Below are 22393 nucleotides of genomic sequence, written 5' to 3'. Positions count from 1 at the left end.
AAATTAATTATTAGTATAATAAATTTATTGTATTATTTATAACGGTAAGATATAATAAATATAGGAATATGATTTCAATGTCTTTATATGTTACAAATTTAATTTCAAAAATTTTAATTTAAAAAGACTTGATTAAAAAATATTTGTATATTATATGGACTTAATTAAAAATTTTTAGACTAATATTAATAAAAAATATTAGTCCTTAACGTTTCTCTTTGAACAATTAATATATACTAACGTACCGAAAATGGTAAAAAGTTTATTAGCAGTAATTCAAAATTAATATTCTAATTACTTAATTAAATGATTTCATAAAATTTTGCAGTTAAAATAGAAGCCAGTACATCTTCTTTCTGCCCATTTTTTCTTATCCCACTTTTAAAGCAATTTATTAATTAATAATAGTATTTTTATCTGTAATCATGAATAATACCAATTATTCCTAATAAAATACATAAATTAGCAAGTTGAATTAGATAATATCATATTATTAAATGTTATCGATTCTTGGTAGATCAAATTGAATGCCGATGTCTTAATGCTAAAGATGACCAAGCATTCCACCTAATATAATATTGTCACATTTAAATATATATGTTTTAGTGAAGTAATATGCAATAATAATGATATAAATTTATTTACTAACTAATAAATTATTATAAGCTTTAAAATGTAACTTTAACCTATTTAAATTGTTATATGTGATTAAGAATATTACATAAATTTCATAGACCAATTTTAAGTGGTTTAAATTATGATTTATAAATGATATGATTAAGAATTTTGTAAAAGAAAAAAAATAAAAAACTGTGGCATAATATATAAATAAATTTAGAAGTATACAAAACTAAGGAAAAAATATCCTTAAATTCAACCCATGGTTATATGTGTAATGTCTAAAAAGAAGTATTGAGATTTAATTTTTGGACCAGTTAGAGCATTGTAGAGGTCGACCTTATTCCGAAGCGTGTTATACCTGTAGATACAATCATTTTCACAAAAATTATGTATGAAAAATTTTAGAAGAAAGAAATATAAATATTACTCTAGACGTAAGAAATTTATTACTTATGAAGAAATATATTATCGCAAGTTTTTTCAAAGGAGTTTGATATGAAATTACTCATCGACTCACAATGTGTAAGAGATGACTTACTTTATAGAAGATATATTCTCATGAGTTTGTTGAAATGCCATTGATATGGAATCAAGTACTGCAAACATAAACGACTGGTAAAGAATAAGTTTATGAATAAAAAAGATAAAAGATAGATTAAGTATATCTACTTTTAATTTCTTATATAAAATTACCTCAATGTTGTAATCCTTAGGAAAATACTTGGTACGAATTTTCTTTGTTAGACGAATTTTCTTAGTTGGCCTGGTTTCTGCAATTGATGCAATGCGGAGAGGTGCCAAGAAGAAGAGGGTTTCGAGAAGCATGAGAAGAGTAAAATTTGATTCGAGGAAAACACAATGGCTCATACCGGAAGAGCATGGAGGAAATAGGATACTGGTACAGAGAGTGCCAAGAAGAAGAGGGTTTCGAGAAGCATGAGAAGAGTAAGGAGTTTTCAGGCGAGAAGCACGAGAAAAGTAATGAACTCTTTGGTTTTCAGAGGTTTTTTTGGGGTAAATGTTAATTTGTGTTTTTGTTGTTTTTTATTCTGTTTTTTAGTTTTTTTTTTAATTTGAAAATAGAAGTTGATTTGGCAAGATTTGAGTGGTTGAAATTTGGCAAGATTTGATTGGTTGTTTCTAAAATTTTGCCATGTAAGCAATATTGCTGACATGGCGTTAGTAGAATAAGAGGAATAACTTAGAAGTAATGTGGTGCATGCTTATATATCTACTTTTATATATTAAGAATAGATTCAATTTGCTTTGAAGAATCAAAAGATATTTTTTAATTCTCTAAAAAGTGAAAAAAACTCTAGAAAATACCAATAACTAATACAGGACATAATAATTGACGGTAGAAATAATCTATTCAAACATAAAAACAATGAGAGATTGCCAGCTAATAGAAATTTCTTTGCAGTGACAATATAATTATATCATCAGTGATTAATGATATAGTAGAACTACAGCTTGTTTTTAGTTTACTAATTGGTAATGGGCTACAGCATGTTCTTCAACTACTCAAATAATTCAACAACAAAGCTTATCTACTCAATAATTATCAGGGAACAGTTAAATACAAACAATAAAATAAACAATAAAATCCTTGAGAATCAATAAACTTGAAAGTTTCCAGCTCAATCCAATAAAAAAAGAGAAGGCAGCATTAAGTATCATGATTTGATGAAGAGTTAGTTACATAGACTTTCCTAAGCATGTGACCAATTGTGTATCTTTATTCTTTCCCCATTTGACAGCTCTTGTTATAAGTTATATCAGATCTTAAACAAAGGAAGCAGATCACAAAAACATGCATTATTAATGAAACTAAGATCATGAGCTCATGAAGTCAACTTCACTCACAGCACATAAAAGCAAACACTTCCCTTAGCTTCTGTTTGAGAAAATCCAGAGACTACATTGCAAACTGCAAACCCTTCTCTCATCCATCACCTTTCTTTCTTCGTTCTGATCCAATCTGATCTGCTGCTGCAGTTGAGATTCAATCATGGCTGCAAAACTTGATGGTGGAGCTTATCTCACTTCTTTTGTTGATGCTATTTTAGACAAGTTGTCTTCAATACTTGAAGATGACTCTGTCCTCGACTCTGTCCTGGAATTGCTTGAAAGGTTGCAGAATAGTCTTTATGATGCTGGACCTGTTCTTGATGATGCTGAGCAGAAGCAGTTCACTGACAAGAGAGTCAAGAAGTGGCTTGTTGATCTCCAAGATGCTCTCTATTTTGCTGATGACTTGCTCGATGAACTCTCCACTAAGGCCGCCATCGCGGCCACTCAAGGTGATCCAGGTAACTCTTCTTCCTGGTCTCGTCATGTTGATTCATATATTGATGATAGTGGTGTCAACGTCATCGAAAAAATAGTTGGCAAACTAGAGTCTCTTGTAAAAAGAAAAGCTAAACTGGGTCTAGAAAAGAGTGCCAAGTTGGACACATCATGGAGAATTCCATCCACATCTCTCGTTGTAAGTTCTGACATATTCGGTCGGGACAAAGAGAAGAGAGAGATAATCAAATTGTTGCTAGATGATTCTGAATCACCTCTTACTCTGATCCCAATTTGGGGTATGGGTGGAATAGGAAAAACTGCTCTGGCTCAACTGGTTTACAGTGATGCTGAAGTAGTGGGAAAATTTGACACTAGAGCATGGGTGTGTGTTGCTGAAAATTTTAATCCTATTAGCCTTACAAGAACTATACTAGAGAAAATAACTTGTAGTTCTTATAAGAGGGATGATTTTGATTCACTTCAAACTCATCTGAAACAAAAGTTGATAGGAAAAACATTCTTAGTTGTTTTAGATGATGTCTGGCATGATCAACAAGACATTTGGGAGGATCTTCTAAAACCTTTTCGCTACGGTAATCATGGAAGTAAAATTCTTTTGACAACCCGTAGTGAAAAGGTTGCTTCTGTGGTTGCAACTACCGATCTACATTACCAACTGAGTTTGTTGTCTAATGAAGATTGCTGGTTAGTATTTTCAAAACACGCACGTCTTTCTGCTGACTCTATGAAGAATCCAACTCTGCAAAAAGTCGGCAAAGATATTGTAAAGAAGTGTGATGGATTGCCCTTGGCAGCTCAAGCACTCGGAGGCTTATTGCGTGGAAATTATGAAGTCAAGTCTTGGAATCATATATTGAAGAACGAGATCTGGAAATCCTCCAATGACAAGATAAAAATTGTTCCAGCCTTGAGAGTTAGTTATTATTATCTTCCTTCTTGTCTAAAAAAGTGTTTTGTTTATTGTTCCATATATCCCAAGAGTTATGAATTTGATAAAGATGAATTGATCTTGTTATGGATGGCGGAGAATCTCTTACAACCAATAGGAGAAAAGAGTCTAGAAGAAGTTGGTGACGAATATTTTGATGAATTATTTGTGAGGTCATTTTTCCAACCTCATAGTACTAATGAAAAGACATTTGTGATGCATGATCTTGTGCATGATTTGGCAATGATCTATGCTGGAGAATTCTGTTTTAGAGCAGAAGAGCATGAAAATGCTGTTGAGATTGATATTAAAGCTCGTCATTTATCACATAATGCTAAAGGCAATTATCCAATCTCAAAACTTGTAGGAGTTTGTGATAGAGTAGAACATACAAGAACATTTCTTGAAATCAATTTGTCACCAAATATCCCATTTGACATGGAAAACACACCTTGTATCTTGTTGTCAAAATTGAAGCGCCTTAGAGCTTTGTCGTTCAAATGCTTTCCTCTTGAGTCAGTGCCTGATTCAATAGGTGAGTTGATTCATTTGCGTTACTTGGATCTCTCTGGAACCTACATTGTGACATTGCCCGAGTCTTTGGGTAATCTTTACAATTTGCAGACCTTGAAGCTGATTGGATGTGAAAAATTGAAAATGCTTCCGGATGGCATGCAAAATCTTGTAAATTTAAGGCATCTTGATATTAGAGCAACTTGTTTGCGCAAGATGCCGAAAGGCATGAGCAAATTGAAAAGTTTGCAGTTTCTAAGCGACTTTGTCATTGGGAAGCATGAAGAGAACAAGATCAAAGAACTGGGAGCACTTGCAAATCTGCGCGAATCAATTTCCATTGACAAATTGGAGAATGTGGTCGACAGCAGTGAAGCTTGGGAGGCAAGAATGTTCGATAAGGATGGCATTGACTCTTTGAAGTTGAGTTGGTGGTCACATAAAAGTATGGAAGAAGTTTTTGCTTTTGCTGTCAAAAAGAAGGATGCAGCTGATTCCCAAATTGAAAGAGATATACTTGACAAGTTACAACCTCACAGTAATTTGAAAGAAGTAGAGATCAGTGGCTACAGAGGCACAACATTTCCAGATTGGTTGGAAAATTCTTCCTACCACAACATCACCACACTAACCCTGCAACATTGCAATAAATGTTCTGTGCTTCCTTCATTTGGACAATTGCCCTCTTTAAAGCACCTTACAATTTCAGATTTTAAAAGTCTGAAAACTGTGGGTGCTGAGTTTTACAAGGGTGGATCTTGTTTGGAGACACCCTTTCCAGTGCTTGAAACTCTTACATTTTGCTCAATTAGTGACTGGGTGAAGTGGGATTCAATGGAGTTCAATGCATTCCCTCGACTTGCGGAGCTTACCTTAAGTGACTGTCCCATGTTGACAGGAGATTTGCCCTATCATCTACCATCTTTGCAATCACTTACTATTGACAATTCCAAGGATCTTCGCTGTTGTCTTCCAATAGCTCCTGCAATGGCCTCTTTAAACATAGTTGGTGGCGGAGAAGTGAGTATTAGCGAGCTACCTCCTTTACTGCGTAAACTATCAATTCATGGAATTGATCAAGTGGAGCCAGTGGTTAAGGCCTTTCGGAATATGCAACTGACTTGCCTCACGTCTTTATGCATCTCAGATTGCTCCTTCCACATATCATTTCCAGTGAGTAGTATTCCTGCATCACTACAAGAGTTGACAATATCGGGTTGCGCAAAATTAGAACTCGAAATGGATGGGCATCACAAGTCCCTGCAGTCACTGAGTATAATTTACTACTATGATTCAGCTACATCCTTCTCTTGGGATGCCTTTCCGAATCTCGTGCGTCTCAACATCAGGAAGTGTAAAGAGATGGAGTCTATTGTGGTGTCACGCTCACTTTCAAGTCTCCGTTCTTTATGGATCAAGAATTGTAGGAGTTTGAAATCCATATGGACGATATGGATGGCAACACCTCAGCTAGATGAACTCGGAATATTGGGTTGCACAGAGATGGATTTGTCTGCTACAGGAGATACACACCGTAGCTTGAGATCTCTTGCCATCAGCTACTGCCAGAAACTGGTGAGCTCTGCACCATTCATGAATTCGCAATTTCATGGGCTTACATATCTTTGGATTTCTGGTGAACATGATGAGAGTGTGAAGTGCATCCCAAAGGAAGGTTGGTTGCCTGCCTCCCTTGAGTCTCTCACACTGACAAGCATGAAAAGTGTGGAGACGTTGGAATGCAAGGGACTTACCCACCTCACCTCCCTCCAACGTTTAACTATTGATGAATGTCCCAAGTTGGAGAATATGGAGGGTGAAAAGCTGCCTGCCTCTCTAATAAAACTAAGCGTCTATAAAAGCCCTTTGCTGGGCAATCGATGTCAGAAGAAGGATCCACAGGTTTGGCCCAAAATCTCGCACATCCGCGCCATTAAAGTTGATAGCAGATGGATTTGGTAATCCAACAACTTCAACAGGTAACTGTTTATCTCTCTCTCTCTCTCTCATACACACACAACGTTATTCTTATTCCGGAAATATATTTATAGTTTTCATCATGATTTATACTCAGCATATAAAGTGAGTCACGAGTTTTCATTCTTCATTCTGTCTACAATATTCTTATTCTTCATTCAATCATTCTTATTAATGTGTTATACCATTCCTTACTTAACACTTATACCTTCTCATACAGATTTTCTTTCTCGCTGCATGAACAATATTCAATCATTGCAGAAATAAGACAGGAACAGTAAGATTTTTTACATACTTTATAATGTTCAAATAACATTGATTACTCAAGAAATATGATGACTTATATGTGGTGTAACAAGTGAGACAGAAACTTTCATGCAGAAAGCAATCCAGCAACAAGGGAGAGCCACAATCATGGACACAATTGAGCAAGTCACTATTTAACACCTTAGCTTCTTTATTTCTTTTTGGAATCCACCCTTTTGAACATTGAAACTTTTGGTTTCGTTTCTGCTTTCTAGAAATTTCATGGTCATGGTTCTATTGGAAGATTCATGTTGGTACATTCTGTTGCAGACATGTATTTGAATTTTCGGGATTTTTGAATTTGATTAGAATGCGTCATATGCTACTATATTGGTGAATTACCTCGGCGTTTATATATTCGAAGAGCGTTATTAATTGTTTTCCACCATTAAGCCTTTGTAATATAGGATATTCTTTTTTGTTGTTGTGAATTGTGGACAAGAAATTGCTTCTAATTAAAAACATTACTTTTCTCATATTCTTTTTATCAGTATTTCATGAAACTAAAACAATGAGAGATTGCCAGCTAATAGAAATTTCTTTCCATTGAATCTATAATTGTATCATCAGTGATAATCATATATAGTAGAACTACAGCTTGTTTTTAGTTTATTAATTGGTAATGGGCTACAGCATGTTCTTGAGCGAGATCTGGGAGTTCTCTGATGACCAGATAAATGTTATTCCAGCGTTAAGAATAAGTTATTATTATCTGCCTCCAGCGTTAAGAAAAATGCTTTGTTTATTGTTCCTTATATCCCAAGGATTATGAATTTGATAAAGATGAATTAGTCTTGTTATGGATGGCAGAAAATTTTTTACAGCCAATAGGTAAAAAGACACTGGAATAAGTTGGTGATGAATGTTTGATGAATTAGTTACGAGATCATTTTTTCAAGCTCGTAATACCGATGAAAAGATATTTGTTATGCATGATCTCGTGCACGATATGGCAATGATGTTTGCTGGAGAATTCTATTTCAGGGCTGAAGAGCTTGAGAATGCTACTAAGATTAATATTAAAACTCATCATTTATCACATAATGTTAAAGGCAATTATCCAATCTCAAAACTTTTGGGAGATTGTGACCGAGCGGAACATGCAAGGACATTTCTTGAAATCAAGTTGGAGCCATGGATCCCATTTGACATGGAAAACGCACCTTGTATCTTGTTGTCAAAGTTGAAGTTCCTGAGAGCGTTGTCATTCAAATGCTTTCCCCTTGAGTCACTGCCTGATTCAATAGGCGAGTTGATTCATTTGCGTTACTTGAATTTGTCTCAGACCTACATTATGACATTGCCGGAGTCATTGAGTAAGCTGTACAATTTGCAGACGTTGAAGCTGGTTAGATGTGCAAATCTGAAAATGCTTCCTGTTGCCATGAAAGATCTTGTAAATTTGCGTCATCTTGATATCAGAGGGACTAGTTTGCATGAGATGCCAAAAGGCATAAGCAAATTAAAAAATTTGCAGTTCTTAAGTGATTATGATGTTGGGAAGCATGAAGAGAACAAGATCAAAGAATTGGGAGCACTTGTCTATCTACACAAATCAATTTGCATTGACAAATTGGAGAATGTGGTGAACAGCAGAGAAGCTTCGGAGGCAAGAATGTTTGATATTCTCATACAGCTTATCCATGGACCCAACAAGATATCTTCTGCAGCTATGGTTTTGCTTTTGATGCTTAATAATGTTCTTGACAAGATTCAAGGTCCCTGCTGCCAAAATAGAAACTTCCACACAAAATGGGAATACTCATCCGTGATTGCTTTTAAATAAGTGGTTAAGAAACCTGATGTTAAAATTGGTATGCACAACTGAAAATGGATGGTTGAACTAATTTTTCTTTTTAAGTTTAAATTTCATTTCATGGAAATTTATATATTCCCTGATAAGGAGTATATACTTTATAATGTTCCAATAAATAACTCAAAAAATATGATAATTTGTGTGGTGGGAACAGGTGAGAGTGAAACTTTCTTCCAGAAAGCAATTCAGCAACAAGGGAGAGTAGCAATCATGGACACCATGGAAGAGATTCAAGAGAGGCATGACAATTTGAAATTATCAAATGATTTCACTTTAACTAAGAACAAGTAACAAGTTGACAACTTAGTATAAACATATCAGTATGACAAATTAAAGATCAAAAACATGATCTTGTGCGTAAAAATGTAAGATTTTTATGACAAATATTCATCTTTCAGTTCATAGTGTTTCTGTTAATAATGCAGAAGATATGCATGCTGCTATAGTAGGACTAAGTAATTAGATATTTCGGAGGTTAATAAAACAAAATGATGATACTAATCTGCATTAAATTATGTTTCAGCTTTGCATAATTTGACCTCATCATCTGAATTAGAGAAAAATGATGGCATTTATTCATTGTAATTTTGCTAGTACAGTGAATCGACAGTAATAATATGTACATGAAATTCAAACACTAGTCCAAATCTTAACAATATTTATACTCTGCATATAAAGTATGAGTCACTAATTTTTCATTCTTCATTATGTTTTACATTATTGTTATTCTTTTTTTTTTAAATGTCTTATATCCTTCATTCTTTACTGACACAGTTAACACTTTTACCTTCTCATACAGCTTTTCCATGGAAGCCAAGAAGAGATAACTTCTGCAGCTACAATTTTGCTTTTGATGCATGAAGAATATTCCATGGTTGTAATACTCAGTGGGTAATTCTGAGAAACAAGACAAGGACAATAAGGTTCTTGAAGAAGATCATGGTCCCTGCCAAAAATAGAAAACTTCCAAAGAAAATGGAATTCTCACCGTGATTGCTTTCATATAAGTGGTGGTTAAGAAACCTGATGGCAAAAGTGGCATGGATGGCTGAACTAACTTCTTTTTCTTTTTGAAAAAAAAAATCATTTCATGAGAATTTAAAAGTTCCCTAAGAAGGAATATATACTTTATACTGTTCAAATAACTTTGATTACTAAAAAAATATGATAATTTGTATGTGGTGGGAACAGGAGAGAGTGAAACTTTCTTGCAGAAAGCAATTCAACAACAATCCATGATATTCAAGAGAGGCATGACAGTTATTGATATAGAGAGGAGCCTCAATGAGCATGTGTTCTTGGATATAGAGAGCAGCTCCTTGTTATTGGAGTTTAATTCATCATTAGTCACTCTAATACCATGACATTATTTTTCCTCCCTACATAGTCCTTTTTGGAAGATTAATGTTGGAGGATTGAGATTAATTGTTTTACACCCTTAAGTCTTTATGGTCTAAGATTTTTTTTTTCTCTCTCTCTCTCTTTTATTGTGCATTTGATTAAGAATTGCATGTTTCGTTAGAAAAATAACAAAAATTAGTCAATAATGCAGCACCAACTATGTTTATCCTGCAAATGGTAAGTGAAGATTTAAATACTAACAGTAAGATCTTTGAGAATCAATAAAAGTTTCCACCTCAAATCATGAAATGAGAGACAATGAAAAATAGGAAGACATGGGAAGGCAGCACTCTGTATCATCAAGAGTTATATACTTGGATTCCTCTCCAAAGAACGCCACAGACTTAGAAGTGCATCAACAAACTCCTTATCATTCAAAACAACATCCCATGCTCTTCTTTTTTTTTTCTTTTGTTAATTTGCTGCTATAAAACACACAAAAGGAAGAGATAAAAAATCAAAAATGGAAAGGAATTTTAATTAGTCCACTGATTTCTGTTTAAACATGATTTGTTATCAAAAAGGTCAAATGAGTTATAAGCTAAGGGTGTAAGTGTAACTCAGTAAGTTTCCAACTGCCAAAAGTGACATGCAACTTTGTCCAATGACTAAAGTCCAATTGAACTGTGTGATGACTTTGGATTCAAGTCCAATATTGTGAATTACTTTGCCGGTGATGACATCAAAGGAAGCCAATTCACTGCTGCTGTTTCTGATAAAAGATATTACTTCACATTCTTTGCCCATTCCCATTGGATAACAAAGATCTGTAACGGGTCCAAGTCCAACTGTGAAAAGCTTTACTCAAGATTCTTTTACACCAACTTTGCTCAAAATGGATATTTCAATGTGACTATTCTCATGAGGAAATAAGAGTAACAGATTCGTTGAACACTACCAAAGCTCTAGTAAGACGAGCATCATCTATTTGCAGTCAAACAATTGATGTGGTTCGAAACTTTTTAGTGACAAATTCGCTACCCAAGTAGCATACTCCATTCAAGTACACTACAAAAATTTTATCTATATTTTCTTTCTTAGTCATTACAAAATCAAGTTTCTTTCAATAATTACTTTTTAGACTATAAATTTGTCAGATTGTTAAAACAGGCTCTTCTAAAATTTTTTTATCATAAATATAATATACACATTGAATCACTTAATAGTCATCATAACCAACTAAGTTACATAGGTAGTTGTTTGATTGGGGACTGATTAGGTATTTTTAAATTGTGGCAGAATACTTTATCCTTCAAATAAATAGTGGGATTGAATACTATAGTGGTCGGCGCTGCTCCAGCGTCATCGAAACGCCTCTGTTCCGCCCTTGTTCGCCGCGCTTCCGCGTGTTTCCCTTCTGTTTGCCTCGGTTCCGTCGTGTGTTCGAGCTTCCGTTCAGCCGCCATTCCGCGGCCCTTGTCTTCCAGTCTCTGTTCAGCCTCTGTTCCGTCGCATGTTCAAGCCTCCATTCAGCCGCCGTTCCGCCGCTGTTCAGCCTCTCATCAGCCGCTGTGCAGCCCTCCGTTCAGCCATCTCCGTCGAGTTTTAAAGCTCCAGCTCCCTCTCCCTCCTCTGTTGATTTTCAGAACATGTGAAAACTAAGGTGATTTCTTTTCCTTCTTTCTTCTATTAATTGTTCAGTTATTGTTTTAGTTGGTTGTTGTTTTAATTAGTAAGTTGCTGTTCCAGTTTTCGCTGTTCCAGCCCTTGTGATTTTCTGTTCTTGAATGTGTTAAGTTGATGATTTGCTAAATTGTTGGGCTGGTGTTTTTTTAATTTGCTAAATTGTTACGTTGCTGCGATTTAATTTGCTGGATTTTTAATTCAGGTCTTGTTCTTGTCTATTTGCTAAATTGTTGTTGTTGTGTACCTATTATTGTCCTTGAGATTATTGGGTTGCTTTGTTCTTCTGAGATTATTAATTTGCTAAATTGTTGTTGTTGTGATCCTTGAGATTGAGATTGTCCTTGTTTTTTGTTATTGACTTGATGGATTTTTTATTCGGGTCTTGTTCTTGTTAATTTGTTAAATTGTTGTTATGATCCTTGCAATTGAGATTGTCCTTGATTCACTCGCAAACACTGAAACACTTCAATGCAAAAGCAGCAGCAGAATTGGAAGATTCACAATAACAGAAATGGCATCTTCATTATCCATTCTTGGACTCCCACCACAATTTCCCTCGTACACAGACACACCAACAACAACTGCACTTCTGCCATTACGATACCTCCTTTCGCTCATACCCAAATGCTCCTCTCTCAGGGAACTGAAGCAGATACAAGGCTACACCATCAAGACCAATCTCCAAAATGACCTCACTGTCATCACCAAAATCATCAATTCATGCACTGCCAGACCTACACCAGCTTCATTGGACCATGCACACCACCTGTTCGACCAAATTCCCCTACCAGATATTCTCCTTTTCAACACCATTGCACGTGGGTTCGTGCACTCTGATGACCCGTTTAGAGCAATTCTGATGTTTTCCCAAGTGTTTTGCTCCGGAATCCTTCCTGATGGTTACACATTTTCCTCGCTCTTCAAGGCTTGTGCAAAGGTTAAGGCTTTGCAGGAAGGTAAGCAATTGCATTGCCTTGCTATGAAGATTGGGGTAAGTGAGAACACTTACGTGTGTCCAACATTGATAAATATGTACACTGTGTGTAATGAGGTTGACACTGCTAGGAGAGTATTTGATAAGATTGACGAACCATGTGTGGTAGCATATAATGCTATCATTACTAGTTATGCTAGGAATAGTAGGCCCAATGAGGCGTTGGCTCTGTTCAGGGAACTGCAGGGGAGTGGACTTAAGCCAAATGATGTCACCATGCTTCTCGTGCTATCATGTTGCACTTTGGTTGGATCATTGGACTTGGGGAAGTGGATACATGAGTACGTCAAGAAGCACGGTTTTATTCGCAATGTAAAGGTGAACACAGCACTTATTGATATGTATGCCAAGTGTGGGAGCTTGGATGATGCAGTTTCGGTGTTTAGGCAAATGCGCAGGGGGGACACGCAGGCTTGGTCAGCGATGATTGTCGCGTATGCAACGCACGGACATGGTTCCCGTGCTGTATCAATGTTGGAAGAAATGAAGAAGGAGAAAGTGCAGCCTGATGAGATAACTTTTGTAGCGGTATTGTCTGCCTGCAGTCACAATGGATTGGTAGAGGAAGGTTACCACTGTTTCCATAGTATGACTAATGAGTATGGGATTGTTCCTCATATCAAGCATTATGGTTGTATGGTAGATTTGCTTGGCCGAGCCGGACGCCTAGATGAAGCCTATAAATTCATAGACGAACTCCCAATCAAGCCCACACCAATTCTCTGGAGGACATTGCTATCTGCTTGTAGCAGCCATGGCAATGTTGAAATGGGAAAGCAAGTAACTGAGAGAATCTTTGAGCTGGATGATTCACATGGTGGGGACTACGTTGTTCTGTCAAACTTGTGTGCAAGATATGGAAAATGGGAAGATGTGAATTTCTTAAGGAAAAAGATGGTAGACAAAGGAGCAGTGAAGATTCCTGGTTGTAGCTCTATAGAAGTCAACAATATTGTGCATGAATTCTTCTCTGGGGATGGTGTTCATTCAACTTCGAATGCATTGCACCATGCACTTGACGAATTGGTAAAGGAATTGAAGCTGGCTGGGTATGTACCTGACACCTCTCTAGTTTTTCATGCAGACATGGATGATGAAGAGAAAGAAATTATTCTCAGATATCACAGTGAGAAACTAGCTATTACTTTCGGGCTTCTGAATACGCCTCCTGGAACAACTATTCGTGTCATGAAGAACCTTCGGGTCTGTGGGGATTGCCACAATGCTGCTAAATTTATATCATTCATATTTGGTAGGCAAATCATACTTAGAGACGTGCAGCGATTTCATCATTTCAAAGATGGGGAATGTTCCTGTGGGGATTACTGGTAATGGATTTTATTGATTCTTCTGCAATATTGAAATGATAGGTTGATTCATGACCAAAGAATTTAGTGCTATTATTTGTGCTTGGAATACCAACTCTATGCAGCCGAAAAGAAGAGATTTGTTACTTTAACACTGGGAGAGGAATAGGAATAGGAATACTATCATCATCTTGGGCAAATTTAGGTAATTAATCAACAGAGTTGTACACACGGATGTTATAAATCACGTAATATAAGGATACTTTGGATAGTTTAGAACCTCGGATTCATTCTAATGTAATATAACTTATTGTTAGTATATTTTGACACTCGTGTTTATGTAAATGATGATTTTTGTATTTCAGCTTATGATGATATGATAGTTTTCGTGGAATTAGCAATTTGAATTAGTGGAAACTAACATGACTAATTTTTAGTTGCGCAAAACGTTAATTTAGTCATGATTCTGAAAATCGAACCGGATCAACTGGTTCAACCGGGTTAGCCAGGAATTGGTAGCCGGTCCGGTTTAGATAAAAAACTGCCTGACGAAAAACCAGTGTGCGAACCGGCGGTTAACTGGTGAACCTGCTTCGGCCATCAACGCTTCCTCTGCCGTGAGTCTGGGTTTAGGGTTTCAGCTTCGGCCCAGGTCTTTCATCAACGCTTGCTTCGTCTCTCTGCGCAGGTGAGTTTCAGCTTCGGCCCTGTTATTCCTCTTTCAATTTCATTGCTGTAATAGTACATCTTGAATTTGTTGTTGAAAGTTGAGTTTGTTGCTGAAATTATGATTTAGCTAATGTTAATTTGCTGTAAATCATATATATATAGCCTTTTTTGTATAACTGATGAACCGGTAATATGCTTACAAAAGATATATATATATATATATAGCCTCTGACTTAGGTAGAAGACTCAAGGCTTGTAATAATTTTCCAAATACTAAATCAAACTTCAGATTCATTTTTCATTGCTTTCTATTCTTCTCTTCCTCTGCCATTCTGTAAGATTTCTTCAAAGCAGCAATAGCCAGCATTTTCTGCCATTCTGTCTAAGATTGAGAATAAAATAACCTCAAATAATTGTCTTCTGAAATCACTGAAAAGGAAACATAATGTTATTTATTTATTTATTTATTTTTGGTGGTGTGCTAGCATTCAGCATGATCAGTGATCACCTCAGAAGACGATCATAAAGTTCATCAAAGTCAACTTCATGTAAAAAAAGAGTAAAGTTCATTTTTATGAAAAAGAAATAAAAATCTAACAAAATGAAAGGAGAAAATTATCTTACTTATAAGCTATCAAACATTAACTGTCCAAACTAATACTCATTATCCACCTATAGTTATTGTATGGTTAAGGTGAGAAGAATTTTTAAATAAATAGATAATCTCATTAGATAACAAATAACATCGAAAAAGAGAAAAGTCAGAGAAAAATATAAAAAAAAATTTGAGGTATTTTTCTATATATTTAGTGGGAAGTGTTCTCCTTTTATAAAAAGAGAGAAAAATTATAATTCTTAAAAAAGTTATTCAATTCTTATCATATTTTATAAAAATTTCTAATTTTTCAACTCTATAATTTAGTTGCATCATTTGACTGGTACTTAACCCTTGGATCACCACACAAACCAAACGCTTTCCATAGCTTGTGCCTCAGAAAACCCCAAGAGTACTTTGCAAACTGCCAACCCTTTCATTCATCACCTTTCTTTCTTTCTTTCTTTCTTTGTTCTGATCTGCTTCAGTTGAGATTCAACTATGGCTGCAAATAGAAACGAGCGAGATAAATATGTAGTTGTTGTAAAACATGACAAACTAATAGTAGTACAATATATATGTTTAGCCAAAATGATAATGCTATTTACATGTATATTTAAAAGTCATTTTCGTCCTGTCCCTTATAATAAATAATAATACAGTCGAATCATTGATATATTCTTCTAAATCTGTAGGAAAAAAAAATGAGAGAGTCCCCACCTTATAGAAATTTCTTTCCAATAACTATAATTATATCATCTGTTGATGACCATTGACTAGCGATAAAGTGGAACTACAGCTAATTTTTAGTTTACTAATTGCTAATGCACTACAGAGTATGTCCATTAGTAACAATAAAATAAACAATAAAATCCTTGAGAATAAATAAAAGTGAAAGTTTCTACCATAAACCATCAAAATAAGAGAAGCAATAAGAAAAGAAGAAGACGACATGTGAAGGCAGCGCTAATCAGTAATTAAGTAGTGAAGCACAAAAACATGTATTAACAAAGTTGTTATTTTAAAACATGCATGATATATCGGTAAAAAAAAAAAACCATGTATATTCATGGAAAAAAAAAAGAAAATGAATAATTGAATATGGATATTTTTGTTACAATTTATTGTTTCAGGTAAATTATTTTTCTTTATAATAAATCAATAAACAAAATTTGTGGAAACGAAACAAATTATATGTTAAAATATGATAATTGGGAAATGAGAATAAAATATGAAAAGGTGAGAATTTTCAACATCAACTTTTTGGTGTACCTAAAAGTAGCATTATTCGGCCAAAATGGTTTTGTATGAAGACCAAGTGACCAAGTCAGTTTCACTCACCACACACAAAGCAAACACTTCCCTTAGCTTCTGTTTGAGAAAACCCAGAGACTACATTCTAAACTGCAAACCCTTCTTCCCTCATCCATCACCTTTCTTTGTCTCTTTCTTTCTTTGTCGTGATCTCATCCGCTGCACTTGAGACTCAATATAGTCATGGCTGCAAAACTCTATGGTGGAGCTTACCTCTCTCCCTTTGTTGACGCTGTTTTGGACAACCTGTCTTCAATACTTGAAGATGACTCTGTCCTCAATGGAAACGACTCTGCCCTGGAATTGCTTGAAAGGTTGCAGAATTGTCTCTGTGATGTTGGACCTGTTCTTGATCATGCTGAGCTGAAGCAGTTCACTGACAAGAAAGTGAAGAAGTGGCTTGCTGATCTTCAAGATGTTCTCTATATGGCTGATGACTTGCTCGACGAACTCTCCACTAAAGCAGCTATTGCAGCCACTCGAAGGGATCCAGGTAACTCTTCTTCCTGGTCTCGTCTTGTTGATTCGTATATTGAAGATAATGGCGCATGGAAAAAGTAGCTGGCAAACTAGAATCCGTTGTAAGACGCAAACGTTATCTTGGTCTGGAGAAGAGTGCCAAGGTGGACATGTCATGGAGAATTCCATCCACATCTCTCGTTGAACCATCGGAGATATGTGGCAGGAAAGAAGACAAGGAGGCCATACTGAAACTGTTGTTGGATGATGATGATGCTGCTGATGGTGATTTATCTGTCATTCCCATTGTGGGCATGGGCGGAATAGGAAAGACTACCTTGGCCCAGATGGTTTACTACGATGATAAAGTGAAGGAGAATTTTGATTTTCGAGGTTTGGTTTGCGTGTCAGCAGAGTTTGATGTTGTCAAGGTCACCAAGACTATAATCGAGGCAATAACTTCGAATTCTTGTAACTTGACAGATTTGAATTTACTTCAGCTTGATTTAAAGGAAAAGTTGTCTAGGCAAAAGTTCTTTATTGTCCTGGACGATGTCTGGAATGAAAATTATGAGGATTGGACTAAGCTTCTAAAACCTTTTCAAAAAGGGGTTAAGGGAAGTAAAATTCTCATAACTACTAGAAGTAAAAAGGTAGCTTATGTGGTGCAAACTGTTTTGCCTCATGAACTAACTCCATTGTCCAATGAAGATTGTTGGTTGGTGTTCTCAAAACATGCACGTCTTTCAACTGTTTCTGTGGAGAATCCAACCCTGGAAAGGATCGGCAGAGATATGGTAAAGAGATGTGATGGATTGCCCTTGGCAGCTCAAGCCCTTGGAAGCATATTGCGTGGAAATTCTGATATCAGAGATTGGAATCATTTACTGAAGAGTGAAATCTGGGAACTCTCCAATGACAGAATAAATGTTGTTCCAGCGTTAAGGATCTCATTGCCAGAGAATTCTATTTCCGAGCTGAAAAGTTTCAGAATACAATTGAGGTTGATAAAATTCGTCACTTGTCACATAATGCCAAAGGCGATTATCCAATGTCAAAAATTTTGAAAATTTGTGATAGAATAAAGCATACAAGGACATTTCTTGAAATCAATTTAGAGTCACATATCCCATTTAATATGGAAAATGCACCTTGTATCTTGTTGTCACAGTTGAAGTACATGAGAGCTTTGTCGTTCAAATGCTTTCCTCTTGAATCATTGCCTGATTCAATAGGTGAGCTGATTCATTTGCGTTATTTGAATCTCTCTGAGACCTACATTGTGACGTTGCCTGAGTCCTTGGGTAATCTGTACAATTTGCAAATCTTGAAGCTAACTCTATGTTGCAATCTGAAAATGCTTCCGGTTAGCATGCAAGATCTTGTAAATTTGCGCTATCTTGATATTTGGGGGACTATGTTACATGAGATGCCGAAAGGTATGAGCAAATTGGAAAGTTTGCATTTTTTAAGCCACTATGTTGTTGGTAAGGATGAAGAGAACAAGATCAAAGAATTGGGAGCACTGACAAATCTAGAGCAATCAATTTCCATTACCAAATTGGAGAATGTGGTGAATAGTAGTGAAGCTTTGGAGGCAAGAATGTTTGATAAGGACGGCATTGATTCTTTGTGGTTGAGTTGGTCTTGGTATGAAGGTGAGAATATGGTTGATTTCGAAATTGAAAGAGATATACTGGACAAGTTACAACCTTCCATTGGTTTGAAAGAACTAGCAATCGACGGTTACAGGGGTACAACATTTCCAGATTGGTTGGGGCATTCTTCTTATCACAACATCACCGAAGTTACTCTGGATGGTTGTAGCAACTGTTGTAGGCTTCCTTCACTTGGACAATTGGCCTCTTTGAAGCACCTTACAATTTCAAAGTTTGTAAATCTGGGGATTGTGGGTGCTGAGTTTTACTTCTGCCAGAACGATGAATCTTGTTTGGAGACACCATTTCCAATGCTAGAAACACTTGAATTTTCGTCAATGCCTTGGTGGGAGGAGTGGCATTCATCGGAGTTCAGTGCATTTCCCCGACTTAGGGTGCTTACCATAAATTGGTGTCCGATGTTGAAAGGAGATTTGCCGAATCATCTACCATCTTTGCAATCACTTGAGATCCAGAATTGCGAGCTGCTCAATTATTGTGTTCCGAGAACTCCTGGGATGACCTCTTTAAGCATACAAGGCAGCAATGAAGTGAGAATTGGGGAGCTACCTCCTTTACTGGGTAATCTATCAATTGAAAGAAGTGATCATCTAGTGCAGTCCGTGGTAGAGGCTACTACCCTCACGCAACTAACTTGCTTGACGTCTTTACGCATCTCAGGTTGTTCCTCTCAAATATGGTTTCCAGTGAGTGCTATTCCCCCATCACTACAAAAGCTGACGATTGAGGATTGCAGAGAATTAGAATTCCAAATGGATGGCCAACACCACTCACTTCAGCAACTATTAATAGAAAAAAGCTGTTCTTCACTTACATCCTTCTCGTTGTTGGATTCTTTTCCAAACCTCGTGCGTGTTGAAATCAAGTACTGTGGAAAGATGGAATCTGTTGCGGTATCACGCTCTCTTCCACGTCTCCGTTCTTTAGAGATCGACGATTGTTGGAGCTTGAAATCCGTGTCGACGCTATGGATGGCAGCACCTCAGCTAGAACAACTCTCGTTACTGAAATGCCCAGAGATCGATTTGTCTCCCACAGGGGATCCACACCGTAGTCTGAGATCTCTTACCATCAGCTACTACCAGAAACAGGTCATCTCTGCAGCATTCATGAATTTGCAATTTCATGGGTTAACTCATCTTCGCATTGAAGGTGGATACCGGGAGAGTGAAAGTGTGAAGTGTTTCCCAAAGGAAGGTTGGTTGCCTGCCTCACTTGAGTCTCTCGGACTGGTTGGCATGAAAAGTGTGGAGACGTTGGAATGCAAGGGACTTGCCCACCTCACCTCCCTCCAACGATTAAGAATTGATGGATGTGCCAAGTTGGAGAATATCGAGGGAGAAAAGCTGCCCGCCTCTCTAATACGACTCACCATCGTTCGAAGCCCTTTGTTGAGTAAACGGTGTGAGATGAAGGACCCACAGCTTTGGCCCAAAATTTCCCACATCCCCGGCATTCAAGTTGATGATAGATGGATTTGGTAATCCAACAACTTCAACAGGTAACTCTTTCTCTCTCTCTCACCACATTATTCGTATTCTCTAAATATATTTATGTTTTGCACCATCATTTATACTCCGCATATAATAAAGGGAGTCACGAGTTTTCATTCTTCATTCCCTTCTTTCTCATGCAGATTATCCATGGACCCAACAACAACTTCTCCACCTATGCTTTTGCTTTCGCTGCATCAACAATACTCAATCATTGCAATACACAGGCCTGATTGCTGAGAAATAAAACAAGAATAGTAAGAATTTTATATACTTTATAAATTTCAATAACGTGGATTACTTAAAACATATGATATCTTATATGTGGTGGAAACGTCTGAAACTTTCTTGCAGAAACCAATTCAGCAACAATTATGGACACAGTTGAGCAAGTGACCAATGCATTGGAAAATTTAATTCCTTAGCTTCTCTATGTTTTTTGGAACCTATACCCATACCCTTCTGAAGACTGAGATTTTTAGTTTGCTTCTACTTCCTAGAAACCTCATGGTCAGATGAAATTTGATTTAGATGTGTCATATGCTACTATATTGGTGAATTACCTTGGCGTTTATTAGTGGAGCAGTGTGATTAATTGTTTTGCACCATTAAGCCTTTGTGATTTAAGATTTTTTCTTCTTCTATTTTTTGTGTATTGCCTCTAATTAAGAAGATTACTTTTCTCATATTCTTTTATTAGTATTTCATGAAACTAAAAGTCTTTTCTTGACAATGTCAATTTGAAATTATTAAATGATGTCACTTTATCTCAGAACAACTAGCAATTAATAACTTATTCTAAACATATCAGTATAAAAAATTAAAGAGCAAAAACATTATCTTAGCTTTTTGTGTAAAAATATAACATTTTTATGACAAAATTTTCATCCATTCTAATTCTTAGTGTTTCTGTTAATTATGCAGAAGATACCTATGCTGCGATAGTAAGATTAACTAATTAGAAATTTTCATGTGTAATTTTTATTTTTCTTCTCACTCTCATGATATTTATTTTTATTTAGGTTATTTTATAGTGTTTATATTTGCTTACTCTTTACTTTTATATAAGATACTATATATCTTTATTACTATTATTCCTCTTTAATAGGTATAAACATAATTCATCCTCTTCTTTTATACTCACACCTTCCTATGTTTATTATATAGGATTATAACATACGATTCTTTTTCATTTTCTTTCTCACTCTTTATGGCATTTATTTTTCTTTAGGTTACTCTATACTTTTCATATTCTCTATATTATATGGCTTCAATGTTAATGTTATTTTCTTTAATAGGTATAAATTGAGTAATAAAACATAATTCATCCTCTTCTTTCATACCCACTCTTTTGTTTACTATATAAATCAACATTCACTTCACACATCTCCACTCAATAATACAAGCTATAAGTTTCAGCCATTTACTGATTTCTATTTACAATGTTGTTACTAATTTTGTGGTAATATTGTCACCTTCCACATTCATAACTATTATTCAGATTCTTGTTATGCAGAGACATGCATTACAAAAAACAGTAATATTAAAAGAACATGGACAGTGGCGGAGCTTAGTTCAGACAAGGGGTGGTCACGGCCCCCCCAAATGTTTATTAAAAAAATTAGTAATACTTTTTCAAAAAATAAAAAATAGTTCAGTTGGCTCAAATATTTTATTATGACTTAAAATACTAAAGTTCAATCTTCATTTCTTGTTTTTATTGCACAATAGTTTTAGTTTTAAACATTCAAAACATATTGAATTTGGACTGAATTGAGTGTATTCGTATTTCGCAGTTCTCTATTCAATAAGCAACACTTCTTTTACCTTTGAGTTCAAATATAAAAAATTAGGTATTTTTTATTTATGTAATTTAATATTATTTTATATTTTACTATTTATTTAATTTAATTTTTTATATGATAAAAAATATTAGAATATTCAATAAGTATTGATATATTGTATTTGTATAAATTGATAAAAAATTTAATAAATATTATAAATTTTAATATTTGTCCTTCTAATTTTTTTTATATATTTTATTGGATATATATTCAAATTTTTATATAAAATAATTATAAAAAATCAAAGAGTTGATGATGTATTTTTTTAAAAGGAAGGCTAATATTCAAGAAGGAAAACATATAACTTTTACAATATCAACATCTATAGATAGTTCTTTTACTTCAATGAATCACGAAGAAAGTAAGATACAACCTTCAAAAGTTTAAAGAGTTACATTTGATGAGTTTGACCTTAATTCTTTGGAACGATACTCTGAAAAACGGCTTCAAATTTGGGAATATCACCCAAATTAGAGAGATGAGGTTAGATGAGCTTATCTTAAACGGGATCTATATTAAAAGTATCTTGACAATTATC

General features: G+C 35.4%; 3 protein-coding genes across 7 annotated transcripts in view; all 3 read left to right on the top strand.

Moving 5' to 3' along the window:
• LOC110272417 (putative disease resistance protein At3g14460) overlaps window positions 1-22393 on the top strand; it is a 90991-nt gene that overhangs the window by 55964 nt on the left and 12634 nt on the right. Inside the window, exons 1-2 of one of the 3 annotated variants that reach the window (XM_052257386.1) lie at window positions 2351-2933; window positions 3438-6354. In XM_052257386.1, the coding sequence (XP_052113346.1) occupies window positions 2633-2933; window positions 3438-6337 (3201 nt within the window). In that variant the 5' untranslated portion in view covers window positions 2351-2632 and the 3' untranslated portion in view covers window positions 6338-6354. Of the gene's footprint in view, window positions 1-2350; window positions 6355-22393 lie in introns of those variants that run through there. The other 2 variants (XM_052257384.1, XM_052257385.1) reach the window with 2 other exon arrangements.
• Window positions 1-22393, top strand: part of LOC107472406 (putative disease resistance RPP13-like protein 1) — a 138838-nt gene that overhangs the window by 104131 nt on the left and 12314 nt on the right. Inside the window, exon 2 of one of the 2 annotated variants that reach the window (XM_052257389.1) lies at window positions 16874-17176. The exons of the other annotated variant lie outside the window; for it this stretch is intronic. Within the exon in view, the coding sequence (XP_052113349.1) occupies window positions 16929-17176 (248 nt within the window). The 5' untranslated portion in view covers window positions 16874-16928. The remainder of the gene's footprint in view (window positions 1-16873; window positions 17177-22393) is intronic. 2 annotated transcript variants of the gene reach the window in all.
• Window positions 11134-14180, top strand: LOC107476048 (pentatricopeptide repeat-containing protein At2g02980, chloroplastic-like). 2 transcript variants are annotated; one of them, XM_021136157.2, is made up of 2 exons: window positions 11134-11478; window positions 11979-14180. In XM_021136157.2, the coding sequence occupies exon 2, from the start codon at window positions 12013-12015 to the stop codon at window positions 13825-13827; it is 1815 nt and encodes a 604-aa protein (XP_020991816.1). In that variant the 5' UTR covers window positions 11134-11478; window positions 11979-12012; the 3' UTR covers window positions 13828-14180. The 2 variants fall into 2 exon arrangements, with proteins under 2 accessions (XP_020991816.1, XP_015951282.1); XM_016095796.3 differs by having other exon boundaries at window positions 11135-11478; window positions 11982-14180.

Source organism: Arachis duranensis, chromosome 2, assembly GCF_000817695.3.
Source record: "Arachis duranensis cultivar V14167 chromosome 2, aradu.V14167.gnm2.J7QH, whole genome shotgun sequence".
NCBI classification, from domain to species: domain Eukaryota; kingdom Viridiplantae; phylum Streptophyta; class Magnoliopsida; order Fabales; family Fabaceae; genus Arachis; species Arachis duranensis.
This window is presented reverse-complemented; position numbering and strand designations above follow the sequence as displayed.

Bases quoted from the DNA above. Each gene is read 5' to 3' on its own strand.
- LOC107476048 (XM_021136157.2), top strand. From the start codon at position 12,013: ATGGCATCTTCATTATCCATTCTTGGACTCCCACCACAATTTCCCTCG.